Source organism: Myotis brandtii, unplaced genomic scaffold (assembly GCF_000412655.1).
Source record: "Myotis brandtii unplaced genomic scaffold, ASM41265v1 scaffold1612, whole genome shotgun sequence".
Classification (NCBI taxonomy): Eukaryota; Metazoa; Chordata; class Mammalia; order Chiroptera; family Vespertilionidae; genus Myotis; species Myotis brandtii.
The window spans coordinates 45,336-67,341 of record NW_005355890.1 but is presented as its reverse complement, the minus strand read 5'-3'; the positions used below and the strand labels follow the sequence as shown (position 1 = coordinate 67,341).

General features: G+C 39.1%; 1 protein-coding gene across 1 annotated transcript in view; it reads right to left on the bottom strand.

The window, feature by feature from the left end:
• Positions 1-22,006, bottom strand: part of LOC102248012 (testis-specific gene 10 protein) — a 123,562-nt gene that overhangs the window by 63,371 nt on the left and 38,185 nt on the right. Inside the window, exons 9-12 of the mRNA XM_005862199.2 lie at positions 7,866-7,981; positions 5,130-5,284; positions 2,740-2,795; positions 1,461-1,629 (exon numbers count right to left, since the gene is read on the bottom strand). Coding sequence (XP_005862261.1) covers positions 1,461-1,629; positions 2,740-2,795; positions 5,130-5,284; positions 7,866-7,981 — 496 coding nt within the window. The remainder of the gene's footprint in view (positions 1-1,460; positions 1,630-2,739; positions 2,796-5,129; positions 5,285-7,865; positions 7,982-22,006) is intronic.

The window sequence follows — 22,006 nt, the reverse complement described above, 5'->3', positions numbered from 1 at the left end:
TAGCCTATTTTCTCTAGCTTTAGAGTACACAAAATTATAAATTTACATATTAGTTTTCATTGTTATTCATTAACTTTTAAAAATAAAGTTTATTCTGGAATAGTTTTAAATATATAGAAAAGTTGTGAAAATAGTAAAGAGAGCGCACGTATACCCTATATTCAGTTTCCTCTTTTATTAACATCATACATAAGTATGGTACACTTATCACACACAATAATGAACCAATATCAACAAATAATTAACAAAAGTACGTATTTTATTCAGATTTCTTGCAATTCTTTATTTACTGCTTTTTTTTAGAGAGAGAGAGAAAAGGGAGAGGCGGGGGGGGGGAATATCAATTTATTGTTTCACTTATTTATGCATTCATTGGTTGATTCTTGTATGTGCCCTACCAGAGAACAAACCTGCAACCTTGAATTATCTGGACGACACTCTAACCAACTGAACTACCCAGCCAGGGCTCAGACTTCTTTCATTTTTATGTGCCGTCCCTTTTTTGTTCCAGTATTTCATTATTCATTAACTTTTGAAAACAGTATTTTAACATATCAGGCAATTTTTGTAATTAACAAAATGTATCTTTATACCTATTTATATAGATTTAAAATGTTTAACAGTTAAAATACAGACTTTTATGATGCAAGTAAACATTGCGAGTGACAGTACATGGGGGATATCATTCGGACTGAAGAATTTTCAGGGGGGAGGAAATCTTCCAAATAGAATTTTTTTAATGGTCAAATTAAAATAATGATATTGGAAATGAGAAATGTGGATAAAGTATATTGGCATAGAGAGGAAGTAATTATAAAATAAATTTTCCTGAAAAGAATTAGTACTAAAGAGAACCAAAAAATGTGGCATAGTTCATACACTCATACTTAGGATAATAGTCCCTGAAGTAAATCTACCATTTTCTTAAAAGTTTCTGAAGCTTTTATCTTCATTAGTTGAGTACTTCTAAAGTTGAATATACATCTACTAGAGGCCCAATGCACGAAAATTCGTGCAAGAGTAGGCCTTCCTTCCCCTGGCTGCTGACACCAGCTTCCCTCAGGCACCCGGGACCCAGGCTGCCAGCACCAGCTTCCCTCCAGTACCCGGGACCCAGGCTGCTTTCTACCTCCGGCCACCAGAAGGCACCCGGGACCCAGGGTGGCTTCCCTCCAGCCCCAGCTTTGTCAGGAAGGACATCCGGAATGACGTCCGAAGACGTCTGGTCTAATTAGCATATTGCCCTTTTATTATTATAGATTATATTCCCTGTTCCCTCTTTCGTAATATTTAACATTTTATGTCTGAGAGTTTCATTTAGAAATTATGTGGCATATTGTGTAACAGAGGTAAAAAATAGTTGCTTCAAGTCCCTGAGTTTTTCTACAAAATGAAAGGGGAACACTGCCTCAGAGGAAATACATATTTTCTTGGAGAAAGAGAGACTAGGACAAATATACCTGGTTCTCTTGTTTAGCTTTAGAAAACTGTTCTTGGAGATTGTCATTCTCATGAGCCAAGATATCTCTTTCCCTGGCGATTTGAGCCAGTTCATCATTTGTTTCATCCAACTGCCTGCGCATCCTGGAAATGTCTTGTTCACACATAATTAGCGCTTCAGTAGACTGTCTATTGCACAAATCAAATAGTACATCAGAAGAGACATTTTACCGAAACAGAATAACAAATTCTCACATGACAGAAGATGGACAGTTAGCATAAAAACATTTGAAGAAGTTTTAAACACATTTAAATTTATAAGAATAAATACTGCGAAAATAGTGCATTCGAGTTTCTCTGTGTTGCCAACATTTCACTATGGAAAAAAGATGCTGAATATACATAATAGCCAATGATTAGCTAAGTATTTCAAAACTTCTGACATTCAAATATAAGAAAGCTTCCATCTGACCTCGAGCTGCCATGGCTTAGTCTCCTTTGCAGGTTCCTCTTCCTCTGCCCTCTTAAAACCTAAGGGTTCTGAGGGCTCAACTCTTACTCTCCTGTTTCTTCTTACTCTCTGCCTTCCCTCAGACAAATACTATTCATATCCATTGCTCTCAACCCCATCTATACCTTGAAGACACTGAAATCATTACCTCCAGCCTTGGCCTCCTCCTTACACTCCAGACTCTTATATTTAACTGCTTATGAGACATATATGCAAGGTCTCAAAGGCTCTTCCAATTCAGAGGAAAACCATCGCTTTCCATATTTTCTACACGTCCAGTACTCATCCCTCAAAACCTGGCATTTTCCTAGATTTTCTTCCTCATAAGCACCTCACCCCTGACCACACTCCCCAACCCCAATCTATCATCATTCTTCAATGTGGGTAATCTTTCTAACACAAAATTCTCCTCAAAATTCCTTAATGATTTCTTATTTCCCAAAGGATAAAACCAAGACTCATTTGTCTATAACACAGGCCTCTGTGTTTAGCCTTTCCTCCCTTCACACCTCCTCTCTCACTTTGGGTTCCAACACTCACCTACTTGCATTCACGAGGCTCTTGAACATTACCTGTGGTCTTGTGGTTCTCTGCTGTTCTTTCCTTCCCTTTCCTTGGCAGACACCATATCCTCTCTTACTTCCCTACACAGACTTAGGCCTCCTTCCAACATTAGAAAGTTACCACCCTCCATGTAACACTAAGCCCCGTTTACTATCTTTGTACGTAACATAGTACTTTGCCCCTAATAAATATGTACTCAAATTCTTGTTGGACGAGTGGTTTACCTTGATGCCTGTTCCATCTCAGCAATGATATTCTTCATGCCTGAAATGGTCTTTTCCTTGAAAAGTAATATAAGTATGACATAAAAAATTATCTTAAACTGTTATTTCTGTTAAAACTGAATGAACAAAAATCAATTCCGCCCCCCCTCCCCCATTTTCATTTACATTTGGGTTTAAACATTTATGCTCTATTCATCTTGCCTACACTTTAAAACTAAAGCCTAGTATATCAATGTCAATATTTGTACTAGACAAAGACAATTGATTATGCTCACTTGGGTGTATGGATATCAGATCAATGTGTCAAATGCTCTGTTAGGCTTTTGCAGTCCCCCAGCAACACCAGAGCCTCCAGAGCATTGTTACCTGGAGGCAAACCAGTGGATTGCATTAGGGTGTTCTCCATGGGGAGTAGACTGATTCACCTCTCTTCATGTTATGAAACCCAGGAAAGTGAATATTAAAAATAACTTTAGCTCTACCTGGGTTCCATTCAGGTCAAGGACACCTGCCCAGGTTGTGGACTAGATCCCCAGTGGGGGGAGTGCAGGAGGCAGCCGATCAATTATTCTCTCTCATCATTGATGTTTCTATCTCTCCCTCTCCCTTCCCTTATGAAATCAATAAAAATATTAAAAAATAACTTTAATTACATGTATTATTTATATTAGTCATCAATACCATCTTCCAAAGCTGCTAAAATGGAGTTACTTATAAAAGTATATTTTTATTTAGGTGTCAGTTAAATCAGGAGGTAAATATTAGACCTAGAGCAAAAAATGACTAAAATAAACTATTGATATTCTCCCTTTTCAAGGGTGTGGTGAGGGAGATTAATGAGTCATTCAAGGCTGAAATAGGTGTGCTTATCTTCACACCATCAATACTATTCCCACACTTCCTCCTTTGAAAGTTCTTGTTGATGGTGAACTAGTTAAAGATTCTATTCACAGATACTTTGGCTAACATTAGCCCTGTTCTTTCACTAAATAACTAGATTTCACTTTGCTCTTTGAAGTTTGAAATCTTAAGTAACAAAGGCAACAAGATGAAAACCTAAACCTATATTTCCAACCAGTTTTGTTCCTGTTCATCAGGACAGTTTGGTTGTGTGTGCATGTACATGTGCATGTGTCATCTCCCTTTATTCATGTATCCCTCTCCAGAATGTTTCTTTTAAAATAAGAATTTAATTGTAATGCTTTGTTTACATTCTTTCATTGATTCACTGTATCGATGATGATATTCTACACTCACCATTACATATTTAAATTTGTTGCTTATCTATCCCACCTCATTTTTTGCCACCTATCCCTACCCCATACTTATCTCTTTGCAATTCATGCTCTGGACATTATAAACTATCAAGAAACCCTGTGACATTCTCTGATGAAAGCCACTGGGCTCTCATAAGTTGCTCTATCTGTCTAGATCCCTTTTCTCTAAAAGGTTTTCTGCCTGTCTGAACACCCTTCCTCTCACTGTAGCCTTTCTCTAAGTCTTTTCCTGGCTAATTCCTAGTCAATTTTCAGGGCAGTCCAGGCATTATCATCTTCTAGAAAGCTTTCTAGATCTTCTCCTTTCCTAATCCAATCCGCAGGTTAAATCAACTGTGCTTCTGCCAGACTCGAACCACACATTGTGTATACACTCAGCACATTCTATCATAAAAGTTCCTTTATTTATCTTTTTCCCAATTATGCTACAGGCTTTGGAAGGTATGTCCACTCCTCCTCAATTTCTAACATAATATACCTGGTACATGTTTTATGGGTGGATAGATGAACGAATTAGTTCCCTTAGAGAGGGGCAAGGTCTTATTCCAATGATGCTGTTTTGCTTATGACATCTGTGGAAAACAGTTTTGGAATTGCCTTCAGAACCACTTTATAAGCAAGAAAAGGGTATGAATATTTCCCTGCCATTTTGGCAACAGCTTTTATGTTGTTGTTTGAACAGTAAAAAATGAGGGAGGGAGATTATCACCCAGCTTTACTTACCAACTCCATATGGTCTAGTCTCAATGGCTAAGCACGATGTAAAAACCTGCATCTAGTACTGAACACAATTACAAAGGCAGTTTTAATGGAATAAACATATTGCCTCCCACAGTGGCTCCCTGGAGATATAAGTTTTGGTGTGCTTTTAAAAAGAAATCAATCTCACTGCTTTCTTTTTAATTTGAATATTTGATATTTGAATTAGTTCTTGTCAGCGCATGTTAACCACACATTGATGAGAGAAAGAACACATTTTTAAGACTATTCTAAAATATTTCAAAATCACATTTTAAAGTTTCAGCTCTCTAGAAAAAAAATTGAGAGAATCCTATTATTTTATTCAGATTCCAGTGCAAACACTTCTTTTAAACCACAGTTCTCAGAACATACTTTCATGGCCAAACTCTCTCCAAGGGATGCAATGTTCTCAGACTTTTTATCCAAGCATGCTTGCAGGCATTCCTTTTCTTTAACCAGATCGTTGAGGGTTGCGCCAAGAATGCTGATTTCTTCTCGCTGGGCAATACTCTGCCTTGTAAAATTATCTAAATATGTAATCATAAAGGCATTTTTAATCAAGATAATTTTTTTCAGTTCAAGTGCATTAAAATACTTTTCAAAGTAATTTTTCCTATATTACATTCAATGCCTAAAAATAAGTATAGTATCCCAAATAAAAACATGGCTTTTGTTGTGATTAAAACCTAAGATGAATCTTGAAATTCTAAATGACTCACAAATGTAAAAGCACAATTAACACATTTGAATAAGAATAGCAAAGGAAAGCTCTAAATTACAAGTTCTCAAAGTAGATTTACATGCCTGGTGGGGTGGGGGGCAGTTTGTAGGTGGATGAAGTTGGGTGGAATACTGAAACCAACATTTCCCTCCAATTTCTCCCCTCGCTCTGAACTAGAATCATTGTTGTATATAAGTTGGTAACAGATCTTAATAAAATATTCAATTAAGTCATGTTCAGAGTCAAATGTCTTCTACTACTCTGATCTCTCTAAATTTTTCCTAAAAATTCCTGGGGGAAAAAAATCATCCCAGGGCGTCTGATTTGATTGTGGAAACACTGACAAGCCAATGTCAATGCTGAAGGCCTAAATGACTGCTATGCAATTGGTTCTCAAACTGTGGTTTCCCAACCAGCATCACCTGGGAACCCCAGTCCTACCGAATTAGAAATTCTGACTGGGCAGAGCAATTATGTCTTAACAAGCACCCTCCCATGTGACTCTAATGCACAACAGCTTGAGACCCACCTGAGCAAACTGGAAAAGACACAAGAGCCCTGGCCATCTGCTATTCCAGGAGCTGGCCCCAGTGGTCTGCACTAGCCCTCCAGGGGATTCTGACCACACCCAAGTCTGAGAACCTCTGGTCTAGAGCTCTACTAGGGAAGCTCTGCTAGACTGGACCTCTAGGTTACTCCCTGCCAATGACCATCCAGGGCAGCATAAGAGAGGCACTATCCCATGCCAAGAGGATGATCTAAAGTACCTGAGAATGCATCAATTCCCTTTTCCAGGCTACTATCTTTCAGGCAAACACATGTTTTGGGTGTTCTGATATATGAGTCCATTCCCATTGGCATAAAATAACGAAAGCTCTGACAAAGTTCTAGGAGTTCCTAGATTTTAAAAATATCCTCCACCTCACATTCCACTCAAGCTACCGCCCCATTTTTCTGCTACACTTGGTAGCCAAACTTCTTAACAGACTTCTATTCTCCCCTGTCTCTACTCCCACCTACAGTCTGACCCCCACCCCACCAGGCATGTAAATCTACTTTGAGAACTTGTAATTTGGAGCTTTCTTTTGCTATTCTTATTCAAATGTGTTAATTGTGTTTTTACATTTGTGAATCATTTAGAATTTCAGGATTCATCTTGGATTTTAATCACTAACAACAAAAGCCATGTTTTTATTTGGGATACTATACTTATTTTTAGGCATTGAATGTAATATAGGAAAAATTACTTTGAAAAGTATTTCAATGCACTTGAACTGGAAAAAATTATCTTGATTAAAAATGCTTTATGATTGCATATTCAGATAATTTTACAGTTATTCCTCCGCCTATCCCATCTTCCACATCCAACACTCTATCCAAACTTCTTCAGTGTTCCCAACACCTTCAAAGTACCAAATCCAATCAACATTTCTTCATCCCCATCTTACTTAGCTTCTTGAAAGTATCTGATAGTTGATACTACCCTCCTTCTTAAAACATTTTGCTTGCTTGCCTCCTCAAAAACTAAACAAAACAAAAAACACTCACTTATGGATTTTCTTCCTAATTCTTTGGCTTCTTAGTCCTGGATCCTCTTCTCCTCATTCTTGGTTTTAATATCATTTATTTGCTGATGTGTCCCAAATGTAAATCTTTAGCTTAGGTTTTACTTCTGAGATAAACACTTACCTATTTAACTGCTTACCTTACATTTTTACTTGGACTTACAATATTCAAAATGAGTTCTTTAATATCCCCTTTAATATTTATCTTTTAATATTTCCAATCTCAATAAAAAGCACCTCCACTCACCTAATTGTTTATGCCCGATTTGAACTACATTACAGCTAATGTTAACAATATTCCGTTTTAAAATGGGCTATGCTCTAGTCCTAATCAAAATTTTACTTTACAGTTTTAAAAATGAGTAAATTATAACCATATTTTCACAGAGATCACTGGCAAGTAACATAAATAGGAGAATTTATAAAAATAATTTTTTCTATAAATCCAAGAAATATCATAGATATAGCCAAATACGTGAACACTTTCTAACACAAGTAATATATATGTGAATTCTGTTTCATTACAGTAGCTTAATATCACATAAAAACTTGTAATTTTAAAAGTGACCATAATAAATTATGAAGTATTGCTGCTTTGTTTAGCTTTTTCTTCACTGAAAAATTTGAAGTCATGTCTAAGTATTTATGGTCCTAAATATAAGTAAAAAGTTTACTATCAATGAAAAACACATTTTTTCATGATTTATTCATATATTTTTAATTTAGGGGCCTATATCCAAGTTTATCTATATTATAACTGAGAGAAGAAAACTTTTTTCTACCAGACCTAATGAAAATGTAATATTAGGGGAAAAAACTCACCAATTTTTTCATCCAAGCACATAATTTTCTCCTGAGTAAGCTGAAGCTCATATTTTTTCTTAGCAAGGTGTCGCTGAGTATCAGAAAGGTCTTTTTCTGTATTTTCATATAAAACTCTGTAAACATTTTAATAATAAAAACTAATTCTGAAATTTTTATGTTTTAATCAACCTCTTAGTGTATTTAAATCTAAAAATTTTTAAGAACACTAATAAACTTTTTCTCTTTAGTATCTTCCTAAAGCCACATTATAGGAAGTTTAAAGAATAAAGGGTAAAAAGGGACCCTCAATCCACCACTCCAACATAAGCTACTATTAGCATTTTGGTGTTCATTATTCAGTGTTTTTCCATATTTTTCATATCCAGTGTTATAATATTTTAAAGTTACCATACTATAAATTCAAAAAATTTAATCTGATTTTTTCACTTACATGTAATCTTTAATAACTTTCAATCTATAACACAGTCCTCCAAATCATCATTTTCTGCCTAAAAAATATTATATGAGCAATAGCCATTTACTTTTAAGTAAATATAAACATTTACTTCAGTATTTTCCTACTATTAGGCATTTAGATTCATTTCAGTTTTTCACTATTATAAATAAATCTATACTGAACAGCATTTCATTCATTCCGCATTTATTAAGTGGCTAATATATATCAGGAAGTAGATGCTGAGGAACCTATAGTGAACTTGGTCGACATCAGTCTTGCCTTCATTGAATTCAGTCAATAAAGAAGTAAACAGAATATATAATTTATGGCATTATGGAGACTAGATAATCTGAAAGTCTTCTAATATAAAGAAGCATCCTTTTAAATGTGTGGCTAAACTTGTAAGAATTTGTAAGGGAAGCCCCCTGGAGCCAAATTAGAGCCATAAGACTATGAACTGATGTTATGCTAGATATGATTGGAGTTTGCCTGTCCGGGGGGGGGGGGGGGGGGGGGGGGTAGCAATCTGAATCTGTGCCATTAACCAATGTCTAGTGCACATTCTTCTTAGCCTATAATTAAGTCACTGCCCCTTCCTTAGGCGATATTCTGTTTTCCTAAATACTCCCAGTTTACAAGGGCCACAACCAAGAATTTAACAGCTTAGCCAGAGGGGAGGTCACTAGCACCACCTAGGCCAGGCCTTTAGCCTTAATCTTACTTCCCCATTCTAACCTAGGTAGGGCTGCAAAAGCTGGGAAGTAAGGAAACAAAGAATTTAGAAATATATATGAAATAATCTCATTGTATAAGTTGTTTAGGCTTTGGATCTTCGAATCCCCTGAGCCAGCAGCGCTGCTTTAAATAAAGGGGTTTTTCCTAAATCTCCGAGCACTCATTGTGTATTTCCCAGTTGCCTGGTAAATTCTGCAACATCAGTAGTCTAGGGTCTTGTGTTTTAACTCAGAAACAAAAGATGAGACCATAGAGATGCCTGCAACACAAGAATTAGAACTAAGGCCCTCCCATTGAGGACTATAAGTGATAAGGTCAGACTAGACAAAATCAGCTTGTCAACCAACCACTGCTATGCTTAGGGTAATAATAACAACTAAAAGTGTTCCTTGGGAATTCTTAATCTCAAGATAAAACATCAAAATAAAATCTGGTTCTAGGATGGTCATATATATAATCTAGAGCACTTGACAGAAATAAACACAAAACTTCACTTTACCCTCACTCCAGGCTAAGAACTAAACCGCAGATAAATGTGTGTTGAAAGTCAGCTGACAATTCAAATATTAAAAACACTTTAAATATTAGCCCAAACTTAGTGAGAGTCAAACTAAATTAGATCCCCCAGGATTTCAAATTGTAGTGTTTTCAAATAGAAAGTTAAGAATACTTGTGTTGCCCTGGCCAATGTTGTCCCATGGACTGAATGGCTGTGGGTTCAATTTCTGGTCGGGACACATACATAGGTTGAGGGTTTGATCCCAGTTGGGGCGCATACAGGATGGCAAGCAATCGATGTTTCTCTCTGACATCAATGTTTCTCTCTCACATTAATATCTCTCTATCCCCACTTCTCTCTCTCAAGCTCCCTCTCCCTTCCCCTCTCTAAAAATCAATGAATATGTCCTCAGGTAAGGATAAAAAAATAGTTATGTTTAAATACTGAGACATAAAATAAGTAATAGAATACATCATAAAAAGGAAAAAGAACCAAAAGATTTTAAAGAGAACTTCAAAAAATTAAACTAAAATAACTGAAACAATTAAAAAACACATAAATAGACAAGTTTAAGAACACAACAGACACAATGGAAGAGACAATTAGTAAGTGGAAAAAAAGCAGATCAGTGGAAATTATCTATGATAGAGCATAGGAAATAAATAAAAGAGAGGGGTTAAATGCCATTAAAAAACAGAATGAGAAGGTTCAATATTCACCCAATCAAAATACCAGAAGGAAAGAATAAACACAATAGTCCAGTGGTTCTCAACCTGTGGGTCGCGACCCCTTTGGCAGTCAAATGACCCTTTCACAGGGGTTGCCTAAGACCATCCTGCATATCAGATATTTACATTACGATTCATAACAGTAGCAACATTACAGTTATGAAATAGCAATGAAAATAATTTTATGGTTGGGTCACAACATGAGGAACTGTATTTAAAGGGCCAGAAGGTTGAGAACCACTGCAATAGTCAAAGAAATAACAGCTAACATAATATATAAAATCGTAGACTAAAAAAACATCAATGAAAAACTTGAACACTAATATTAAGGGAATTGGGAGAACCAAGATGGTGGTGTAGGTAAATGCCATTACTCGCTGCCTTTCACAACCACATCAAAATTACAACTAAAATACAGAATAAGCATCATTCAGAACCAACTGAAATCTGGCTGAATGGAAGTCCAACTAGAGAAGTAAAGAAGAAAGCACACTGAGACTGATAGGAGGGGCGGATGAGTGAGCAGGCTGGTGTGACACTGATGTGTGGTGGTTGTTTTTTTTCACTGGGAGGGATATCACAGCTGCAGAGGCCTCCCATGAGGAGCAAGGGGTAGGAGTCCCACTCCAGACCCCCCAGCTTAGGGTTCCAGAGCAAGGAAGAAAAGTGCCCATAACTTCAGGCTGTAAACACTAGTGGAGATTGTGGCTCAGTGACATGGAGGCTGCTGGAGACCCAGGTAGTTCCTCTTAAAGCAGTGGTTCTCAACCTTGGCTGCACATTAGAATCACCTGGGAATCTTTTTAAAATCCTGATTTCCGGGCTTCATCCTCTGGAAATTCTGTTTCTTTGTTATGGGGTGAGGCCACAACATTAGTAACAAAGAAACAGAATTTCCGGAGGATGAGGCCCAGAAATCAGGATTTTAAAAAGATTCCCAGGTGATTCTAATATGCAGCCAAGTTTGAGAACCACTGTCTTAAAGGGTCGGTGTACAAACTTACTCAGACTCCCTCACTCTGAGATCCAGCACTAGGGCAGCAGCTTGGGGCGGGGGTAGAGGGGGGAGGTCCAGGGACATATGGGAAGGAACTGGATTGTCTGGCATTGGAACAAGAACTGGGGGGCAGCTTTTTCCAAGACAGGGGAGCTCGTAGGGGTCATTGTTCCTATGCTGAGACCTCCCTCATCACAGAGCTTACTGGCAGCCATATCTGAGTTTCCATAAACCTGGCTCATGCTGTATGCTCCATCCTGGTGATTCCAAGACCCTACCCCATCCAATTTGCAGCCCCACCCACACTTTCCCAAATGAATGACCTGTCCTGGCTCAGGCTTCAGATTTTCCAAAAATCTCTCCAACAAGCAGCAGCTGGCATCAGCATGCCCCATATCCTATATAATAAAAGTATTAATATGCAAATCGACCAAATGGCAGAACGGCTGGTCGGCGGGGGGCAGAGCCGGAGAGGAGGCAGCACCAGGCCAGCCAAGGCGTGTGCCATCGGGCAGAGGGAGGGGACAGTGATCAGGGGCGGTGGCAACCAGCTACGGCGGAGGGTAATCAAGGGGGCGGGTCCGGCTGCTCGCCTGGCAGGCGCCGTCCCCTGATCAGCCCACCTGGTCGCCTCCTGCAGAGGGAGGCAGCTGTTAGACATCCCCTGAGGGCTCCTGAACTGCGAGAGGATGCAGGCCGGGCTGAGGGACGCGCCCCCCCCCCATGCACGAATTTTCATGCACCAGGTCTCTAGTCTATCAATAATAGGCCCAAGACAGCTTGGCTTTGCCTGGGCACTTCCAAGCCAAACACAAGTAGCAGCCATCTGAGATTGCTCTGCAGTTTGTGCTGAGTGCTCCCGGGCAGTGGCTGACTTTGCACCTCCTGGGAGGCCCCATAGCCAGTGCACCCAGTGGGCAGCTTCAGACCATACAATCCTCACTTCAGGTTTTATAGCCTGAAGTTACTGGGACTTCTCTTTCCGGCATTGGAAACCTGGGTTGAGGGGTATGGTGTGGTGCTGGGACCCCTTACTCCTCACAGGAGGCATCCACAGCTGTGATATTCCTTCTAATTAAAACCATGCCACACATGGCTGTCAGACCAACCCGTTCTGTGCCTCTGCCACTCCTACCAGTCTCAGTGTGCTTTCTTCTTTAATTCTCTAGTTGTAGAACTTAAATTTAACCAGATTTCAGGTAATTTTTTTTTTCCAGAGAGGAAGGGAGAGGGATAGAGAGTTAGAAACATGGATGAGAGAGAAACATTGATCAGCTGCCTCCTGCACACCCTCTATTGGGGATGTGTCCGCAACCAAGGTACATGCCCTTGCCAGAATCGAACCTCAGTCTGCAGGCCGACGCTCTATCCACTGAGTCAAACTGGTTAGGGCAGATTTCAGGTAATTTTGAATGATGGTTGTTCTGTATTTTAGTTGTAATTTTGATGTGCCTGTGGGAGGCAGCAAGTACCACATTTACCTACACTGCCATCTTGGTTCTCAAGGCTTTAAAAAAATATATTTTAAGTAACAGTCTTTTATTCAATGTGTTTTCTACGAGTATTTTCTCCCAGTCTGTGGCTTGTCTTCTCATTTTCATTTGCAGAGCAAAAACAAAACAAAACATTCATTGTAATGAAGTACAGTTTATTTTTTTCATGGATTGTGCCTTTAGTATTGTACTGAGTCATCACCATGCCCAATCTCATCTCCTATATTATCTTCAATAAATTTTAAAGTTTTGCATTTCCTTTTGGTCTATGGTGCATTTTGAGTTAATTTGAAGGGTATGATAACTTTGTCTAAGAGTTATTATTTTTGCACATGGATGTCTAGTTGTTCATCATGACAATACTGAGTTTTCCTATCCATAAATATGAAATATCTATAATTTATTTAGTTCTTTGATTTTATCCACAAGAGTTTTATAGTTTTACACAGATTTTACACATAGTTTGTTAGATTTATACTTAATTATTTCTTTGGGGGGGTGCTAATATAAATGATATTATCTTAAATTTCAAATTCCAGTTCTTCAATGCTGGTATTGGAAAGCAATTGACCTTGTATATTAACCTTGCATCCTACAACCTTGTTATGACTGCTTATTAGCTCCAGATTTTTTTTCCTTCTTTTTTTTCTCCCTTAAATATACTTTATTGATTTTTCCACAGAGAGGAAGGGAGAGGGACAGAGAGCCAGAAACATCAATGAGAAACATCGATCAGCTGCCTCCTGCACACTCCCCACTGGGGATGTGCCTGCAACCAAGGTACATGCCCTTGACCGGAATCGAACCCGGGACCCCTGAGTCCGCAGGCCGACGCTCCATCCACTGAGCCAAACCAGTTAGGGCTAGCTCCAGATTTTTGTGGTAAATTCTTTTGGATTTTTTACATAAAACTAGAGGCCCAGTGCATGAAATTTGTGCACGGGTGTGTGTGTGTGTCCCTCAGCCCAGTCTGCACCCTCTCCAATCTGGCACCCCTCAAGAGATGTCCGACTGCCTGTTTAGGCCCGATCCCACCTAAACGGGCAGTCGGACATCCCTCTCAGAATCCAGGACTGCTGCCTCCCAACCGCTTGCTTGCCTGCCTGCCTGATCACCCCCTAACCACTCCCCTACAAGCCTGATAGATGCCTAACTGCTCCCCTGCTGGTCTGGTCACCCCCAACTGCCCTTCCCTGCTGGCCCAGTCACCCCTAACTGCTCTTCCTTGCCAGCCTGGTCACCCGTAACTGCCCTCCCCTGCCGGCCTGGTTGCCCCCAACTGCCTTCTCCTGCAGGCCTGGTCCCCCCCAACTGCCCTCCCCTGCAGACCTGGTTCCCCCCTACTGCTCTCCCCTGCTGGCCTGGTTCCCCCCAACTGCTCTCCCCTGCCGGCCTGATTGCTCACAACTACCCTCCCCTGCTGGCCATTTTGTGGCAGCCATCCGGTGTCCACGAGGGCAGCCATGTTGTGTGTTGGAGTGATGGTCAATTTGCATATCACCTCTTTATTAGACAGGATATCATGTTACCTGGAATAGATTTTAATATTGAAATCTTTTTTAGGCTCAAACACCCAAACTCATATTAAACCTGTCTGGGAATCACTGAACACACAAACCCAAACTAACTTTTTATTAACAGACTAGAGGCCTGGTACACAAAATTCGTGCATGGGGGGTGGGGGGACAGGGTCCCCCTCAGCCCAGCCTGCACCCTCTCCAATCTGGGACCACTCGGACATCCCTCTCACAATCTGGGACCGCTGGCTCCTAACTGCTCACCTGCCTGCCTGCCTGCCTGATTGCCCCTAACTGCCCCCCCTGCCGGCCTGGTCGCCCCCAACTGCCCACCGCCACTGGCCTGGTTGCCTCCAACTGCCCTCCTTGCCGGCCTGGTCACCCCATGCAGCCTGCTATTCAATCATTTGGTTGTCCCTCACTAACCCCACTGCCAGCTTGGTCGCCCCATGCACCTGCTGTTCAGTCATTTGGTCATCCCTCATTAACTCCCCTGCCTTCCTGGTTGCCCCAGGCAGCCTGCTTTTCAGTCGTTTGGTTGTCCCTCGCTAAGCCCCCTGCCAGCCTGGTTGCCCCACACAGCCTGCTGTTCGGTCCTTACTGTTACTGTGATGTTGTCCCAGACAATTTGCATATTCCTCTATTATTAGTATAGATAGCTCTGTCAGTCATTCAACTGTATGGAGAATTCTTACTTCTTGGACCTTGAGATGTTTGATGTACAGGTGCAGAAACACGAACTTTTTTTGTTTGTTTGTTTGTTTATAATCTGCTTCTAGGAAGTATTCTGAAAACATGCCAGCTTTTCACAAGTGTTAATGTATCTGACATGGAAACCCAAACAGAAAAATTCTGCTACTAAAATACTATACCTATTTAGAAAATTTATTTAAGCAGTATAGAAACACAAATATAGGCAGTCCTCGGGTTATGTTGGACTTGATGTACGTCATTTTGTGGTTATGTTGCAATCTACCATTTAGAGTATTTATAAAAAAAAAGTTCTGTCATTTCGGTGTATGTACATATGTGCTTTAAGTTTTTCATTTATTTACCACAAATAAAGATCAGGAATTGTTATCTTTCTTTAAAATTTTTTTTTACTGTTTCACTTCATTACTGCTGTGTATGTGCTCCATGTGAGTGACGTAGGTGCTTATGTAGGTGGGTTCCGACTTACGGCGAAAATCGAGTTACGTCGCGTCATAGGAACAGATCTCCGATGTAACACAAGGACCTACTGTAATGAATATTCGCTTTGAAACCCTGGGGATTTTGTTATCAGCAGTGAAACCCAAACAGCAATGGATGCACTTCATTTTGGCTGATTTGGCCTAGAAAATGTACTCAATTTAGAGATATTGAAATCTAGACATGTTTTGAACTGTTCTCAGGACTCAACTTTTAATAAGTAGAGTATACAAATAGAATAAAACTAGTCATTTTCTCATCAATTGACAAAATGGAGAACAGTATTTTAACTATATTGAATGTAGTTGGATTTTACAGCTCCTAAGTAGGTTCTTTGTAATTCTTTGTCTTTTGTATAAGTAAATAGGAAACGTATGATAAATGGGAGTGCATTATAAAATATAAGCTATTGATATTTGAAAAACAAATTTGGAGCTGACTTCTCAGCAGAAAGAATAAAAGTCAGAAGACAGTGGCAGAGTATTATCAAAGTGCTAAAATAAAAATAATTCCCAACCTTTAGCATTCTCTACCTACCAAAATATCTTTTAATATCAGCAAGGTTGTAACAGAAGTGGTAGAAATGCTCAGCTTCAGATACATTTTGAAGTTAGGATCTACTAGATTAGATATAGGTGTATAAAAATACAGGTTAGGCCAAAAATTAAATGAACAGAGGAAATTTTATGGACTTAAATATACATATGAGAAAAAAGAAAGCCTGAAAAGTAATACTGTAAGCATTAATCTGAAGAAATTAGAAAAAAAGAAAATAAAAGGTAAGAATAAAGAACAAAAGTTAATAATAAAACAAACAAGAGGGAGGATCACCAAAGCAAAACGTTGGTCCTTTGAAAAGACTATTAAAAACAACAGACTAGAAAAAGAGGAAATCACTACAGATTCTGTGGACATTAGAATGTTGAAGGATAATGTAACATAAACAACATTATGTTTTCTAATTTTCAGAATATGGACACATGCCTCAAAAAAATACATACTGAGCCCTAACTAGTTTTGCTCAGTGGATAGCGCGTCGGCCTGCGGACTGAAGGGTCGCAGGTTCGATTCCAGTCAAGGGCATGTACCTTGGTTGCAGGCACATCCCCAGTAGGGGGTGTGCAGGAGGCAGCTGATTGATGATTCTAACTCTCTATCCCTCTCCCTTCCTCTCTGTAAAAAAATCAATAAAAATATATTTAAAAAATACATACTGAATGGCATAAGAAGAATTTTCTAAATGTTCCTTCATTCATTAATTAAGTAAAATCTTCCCTCAAAGAGAAAGTTCAGACTCAAATGGCTTCACTGCTAAGTACTAATACTCAAATATTATATAGATTGTTCCAGGTATTGAAAGAAAACAAAATGAATTGGAAAGATTATCATAAGGTTTACATTACTTGATACCAAATTCTCATTTTTAAAAACCCCAATAAGGCAAATTGTTGGCCAATTTCAATTATAAAAATAGATGTGAATAGCTTAAACAAAATATTAGTTAACTGAGACCAGAAATCTATAGAAATCATAATATACCCTGATTTGACAAAGGACATCCATTCCTGAAAAAAAACAACAACACAAAAATAAACAAAAAACTCTAATTAATTTAGGAATAGAACAAAACTTCTTCAACCTGATAGAAGTCATCTATGAAAGATGAAAGATGTACAGCTAATATCACATTAACTACTGAGAGTCTGAACGCTCCCCCCTTGGATGTGAAAATACTGAAGAATGTCCACTTCATTTCCATTCAACTGTGAACTTGATATTCTAGCCAGCACAACAGATAAGAAAAGAACAAAAAACATGCAGATTGAACAAATAAAATTGTTTTTATTTGCAGATGACCTAATTGAGTGTGTAGAAAAATCAAACGGAATCTACAAAAAGACCACTAGAACTAACAGGTAAATTTAGCAAGGGTATAGAATACCAGATAAATATATAAAAATAAATTGTAAAACTTCTGGTTTCAGCCCTGACATGTAAAAAACTTAGAAGACATCATCCCCATTGTTACAAGAAGAAAAAGATGACTAAACTGAAAATCAAAGACTTTTTGTGAAAACATCAGGATAGTGAGGTGCCGAGTGTGTTGGCACCCTAAAATATGAGAAGAAAGGCAAATCCAGAGTCACAACTGAGGTATGCTCACCTGGAGCAGAAGCCTCTTAAATCATAAATGATTAAAACATTTAAATGATAATGTTGATGCAATGCTGGAAGTTGAGTGTGCATTAACATGAGAGGGAGAAGATCCTAGGGGCCACATTCTTAGACGGCCCCCATATTTACCTTCAGGAACCCCACTTGATTTTCACAGTGAAGATCTGAAAAAGGATCCCTTTTGTCTTTGACAGGAAAAAAGTATTTATTGTAAAATATGCCCAGAGCATTCCCCATAAAAAGGCTTTCTCTTCAAGTGAACAAAACTTTACCAGAGCTTATCCCAGCTGGGGAAGGGTATTCCTTCCACTCTATCACCTCTAGCCTTCCGGTTCCACATAAGTAGTCACAAAAACAAACAAACAAACAAACAAACAAACAAATTAACGAAGTTATATCATTGAAAAACACAGGTAATATCAGAGTCCAGAGATACAGATGCACTAAAAGACTGAGATTTAAAGTACATGACTATAGAACACTAGAGGCCCGGTGCACAAAATTCATGAATGGGTAGGGTCCCTAGACCTGAACGGCAATCAGGGCCGATCAGGTTCCCTGCCTCCCTGCCTCCCCGCCTCCCTCCTTCCCTCACCACCCACACGCTGCCACTGTGTGGTTACCTCCCCCCGCCCCCACGTCCCTGCCTCCTCCTCCCCTTGCTTCCTCAGCACCCCACCGTCACTGCCACCAGTTGCCGCCATGTTTCACGCCGTCCCCTGGTAGTCAGCGCACATCATAGCAAACAATCAAACTTCTGTTCTCCCAGTTGAACTCCTGAGGGGACACTTTGCATATTAGCCTTTTATATATATAGAAGACTAGAGGCCCGGTGCATGAAAATTCGTGCACTCAGGAGGATCCCTCACCCTCTCACAATCTGGGATCCCTTAGGTAGGGTCCCTAGGCCTGGCCTGAGATCAGGGCCTATTGGGGCTTTCCTTCCCCCGGCTGCAGGCAGTTGGCCTCACTCCCACTGCTGTCACTGCTTGCCATCTGTGTAGCGCTGCCTCCCTCCTGCCACAGGTGGCCTCCCTCTGCAGGCGACAGGTGTGGAGTGCGATGGCTTGGCTGGCCTGGGCCTCCCTCTGTGGGATGATCGCTGGGCTGCAGCACACCTACTACAGCGTCACCACTGGTGGCCTGGGCCTCCCTCTTTCTTTGCTTGGGGGCAGGGCCAGCCTAGTGAGGGGCCTTCTGCCTACCTGATCGCCCCTAACCACTCTGTCTGCCTGCCTGATCATCCCTAACCGCTTACTTGGGGGCGGGGCCAGCCCGGCGAGGGGCTGTGGTGGTTCTGGTCTCTGGTCGTTCTGGTCATTACGCTTATAGTGGCTGGCTTTTTATTATATAGGATATTCCTTCCCCCTCTCCTAACAAGCACACTAACAGGATTCCAGGATAATCACAGTGAATTACAACTGAAAAAGCTCAGGTTGCAGTCTTATTGAGGAGGAGTAGGTAGGGAACCTAAAGTCAAGAGGAGATACAAAAAATCAGGACAATCGAGGAATCTGAAGCCTCTGGAACCTACAGCTACAACAAACATTGAACACAACTCAACTCCTCTAGCAAAGTAACATAAACATTCACATTAAAGGCCTCTTTAACCTCAATTAACCAATACCCACTACAATCTGATTCACCCTCAACAAAAAATTATAAGACATGAAAAATCAAGCAAAAATAGAACCATGAAGGGTCAGAATCAGACTCAGATATTGCATGGAATGGGAAGTATCCAACAGAAAATTTTAAGTAACTATGATTAACTGTTTAGGGGCACTAATGGAAAAAGTAAACAATATGCAGTAACAGGTGTATAATGTAAGCAGAGAGACAGAAAGTCTGAGAGAATAACAAAGAAAGCTAAAAACACAAAATACTGTGACATAAATGAAAAGTGCCCTTGATGGGCTGATCAGTAGACTCGACAAAGTCAAGGATAAGACACTGAGTTTGAAGACAGGTCAATAAAAACATCCCAAATTGAAATACAATGAGAAATAAAAGAATAAAAACATATAGAACAGAATATCCAAGAACTGTGGGTATAACTGAAATACCAGAAGGAGAAAAAAGAAGAAAATAAACATGAGAAATATTTAAAGTAATGTCCTAGAACTCTCCAAAATTAATGCACACTATGTGCAGAGAACTGTAGAATACTGATGAAAGCAATAAAAAATCTAAATAAATGAAGAAACATTCTACATGAATGGATTGAAACACTTCATATTGATAAGATGCCAATTTTTCCCAACTTGATCTAAAATTCAATGCAAACCCAATTAAAATCTCAGAAAGTTATTTTGTAGATAGCAATAAACGGATTCTATAGTTTACATGGAAAGGCAAAAGATCCAGAATAGCCAATACAATATTGAAGAAAACAAAGTAATAGCAACTCCTTCAGACAGCATGGTTTTGCAAAAGAATAAACAAAAATAGATCAATGGAACAGAAAGAAGAGCTATATATAGGCCCACACATATATAGGCAACTGAACTTGAAAAAAGAGCAAAGACAACAGAGAAGGGCAGTTTTTCAACATATGGTGCTGGAACAAATTTAGGATGGCCTTATGCAAATTAGTGAACCTAAATACAGACTTTACATCTTTCACAAAAATTAACTCAATATAGATCACAGACCTTAAGTATAAAATGCAAAACTACACAACTGCTAGAAGAAAACAGTAGAAAAATATGTGTCCTTGGGTTTGATGAAGAGTTTTTAAATACAGCACCAAAATCACAATCCATGAAAGAAAAAGTTAGCAAGTTGAACTTTATCAAAAATTAAAATGTCTGCTCTGCAAAAAACACTGCTAAAAACAAATGAAAATATAAAGCTCAGACTGGGAGAATATATTTGCAAAGCACATATCTATCTGACAAGAATGTGTATCTAAAATATACAAAATTTTTTTAAGACAACAATAAGTAAAACAATGAAAAAATGGGCAAAAGATCTAAATAGATACCTCACCAAAGAAGATATCCAGATGGCAAATAAATATATGACATCATCTGTCATTGGAGAATTAAAAATAAAAACAGTGAGCTATCACTATACACCTACTATAAAGTCTAAAATACAAAATCTGACAATGCCAAATGCTGACAAGGCTGTGGAGCAAGAGAAACTCATTAATTGCTGGTAGATATGCAAAATGGTAGAGTCACTTAGGAAGAGAGGTTGGCACTTTCTGATAAAGCTAAAGATAGTTTTACCATATGACTCAGCAATTGTGCTCCAAAGTATTTACTGGGCTGATTTGAGAACTTATGTCCACACAAAAACTTGCACAATAAAGTTTATAGCAGCTGTATTCATAATTGTCAAAAACTGGAAGTAACTAAGATATCCGTTGACAGGTGTATGACTAAACACACTGTAGTACAAACATATGATGGAATATTGTTCAATACTAAGAATAAATGAACTATTAAAGTATGAAAAGACATGGATAGACCTTCAATGCACACTGCTAAGTGAAAGAAGAAGCCTGAAAGGTGAAACACTGTATGATACAAATGATATGACATTCCAGAAAGGCAAACATTATGTCTGCCAGGTTATCAAGGTCAAAGTCATATTGATAGTATGTACTTATAATACCCTGGATATATATTATCTCTGTGATCTTTCTTTCAAAAACATATTACCCACTCTAATCATGAGAAAAACATTAGACAAACCCCAATTAAGAGACATTCTACCAAATACCTGATTAGTACTCCTCAAAACTGTCAAGGACAAGGTCATCAAAACTAAGGGAAGTCTGAGACTGTCTTAGCCAAGAGAAACACAAGGAGACATGACAACTAAATATAATATGGTGTCCCAGATCAGACCCTGGCACAGAAAAAGGACATTAGGGGAAAATGAAAGAAATCTGAATAAGGTAGGGACTTTAGTTAATAATAATGTATCAATGTTGTTGCATTAATTGTAACAAATATGCCATGCTAATGTTAATAGCAGAGGAAACTGGGTATGAGGAATGTAGTAACTCTGTAGTATCCTTACAAATTTTTTGTAAATCTAAAAGTGTTCTAAAATACAAAGTTTATTTTAAAAACAATTGTATTTTCATATTCAAGCAATAGCCAATCAGAACATGACATTTTATTTTTTTATTAAATCTTTATTGTTCAGATTATTACATTTGTTCCTCTTTTTTCCCCCCAATAGCTCCCCTCCACCCGGTTCCCCTCCCACACTCCGCCCTCACCCCCCCCACCACTGTCCTCTTTCATAGGTGCGCGATTTTTGTCCAGTCTCTTCCCGCATCCCCCACACCCCTTTCCCCCCCAAGAATAGTCAGTCCATTCCCTTTCTATGCCCCTGATTCTATTATA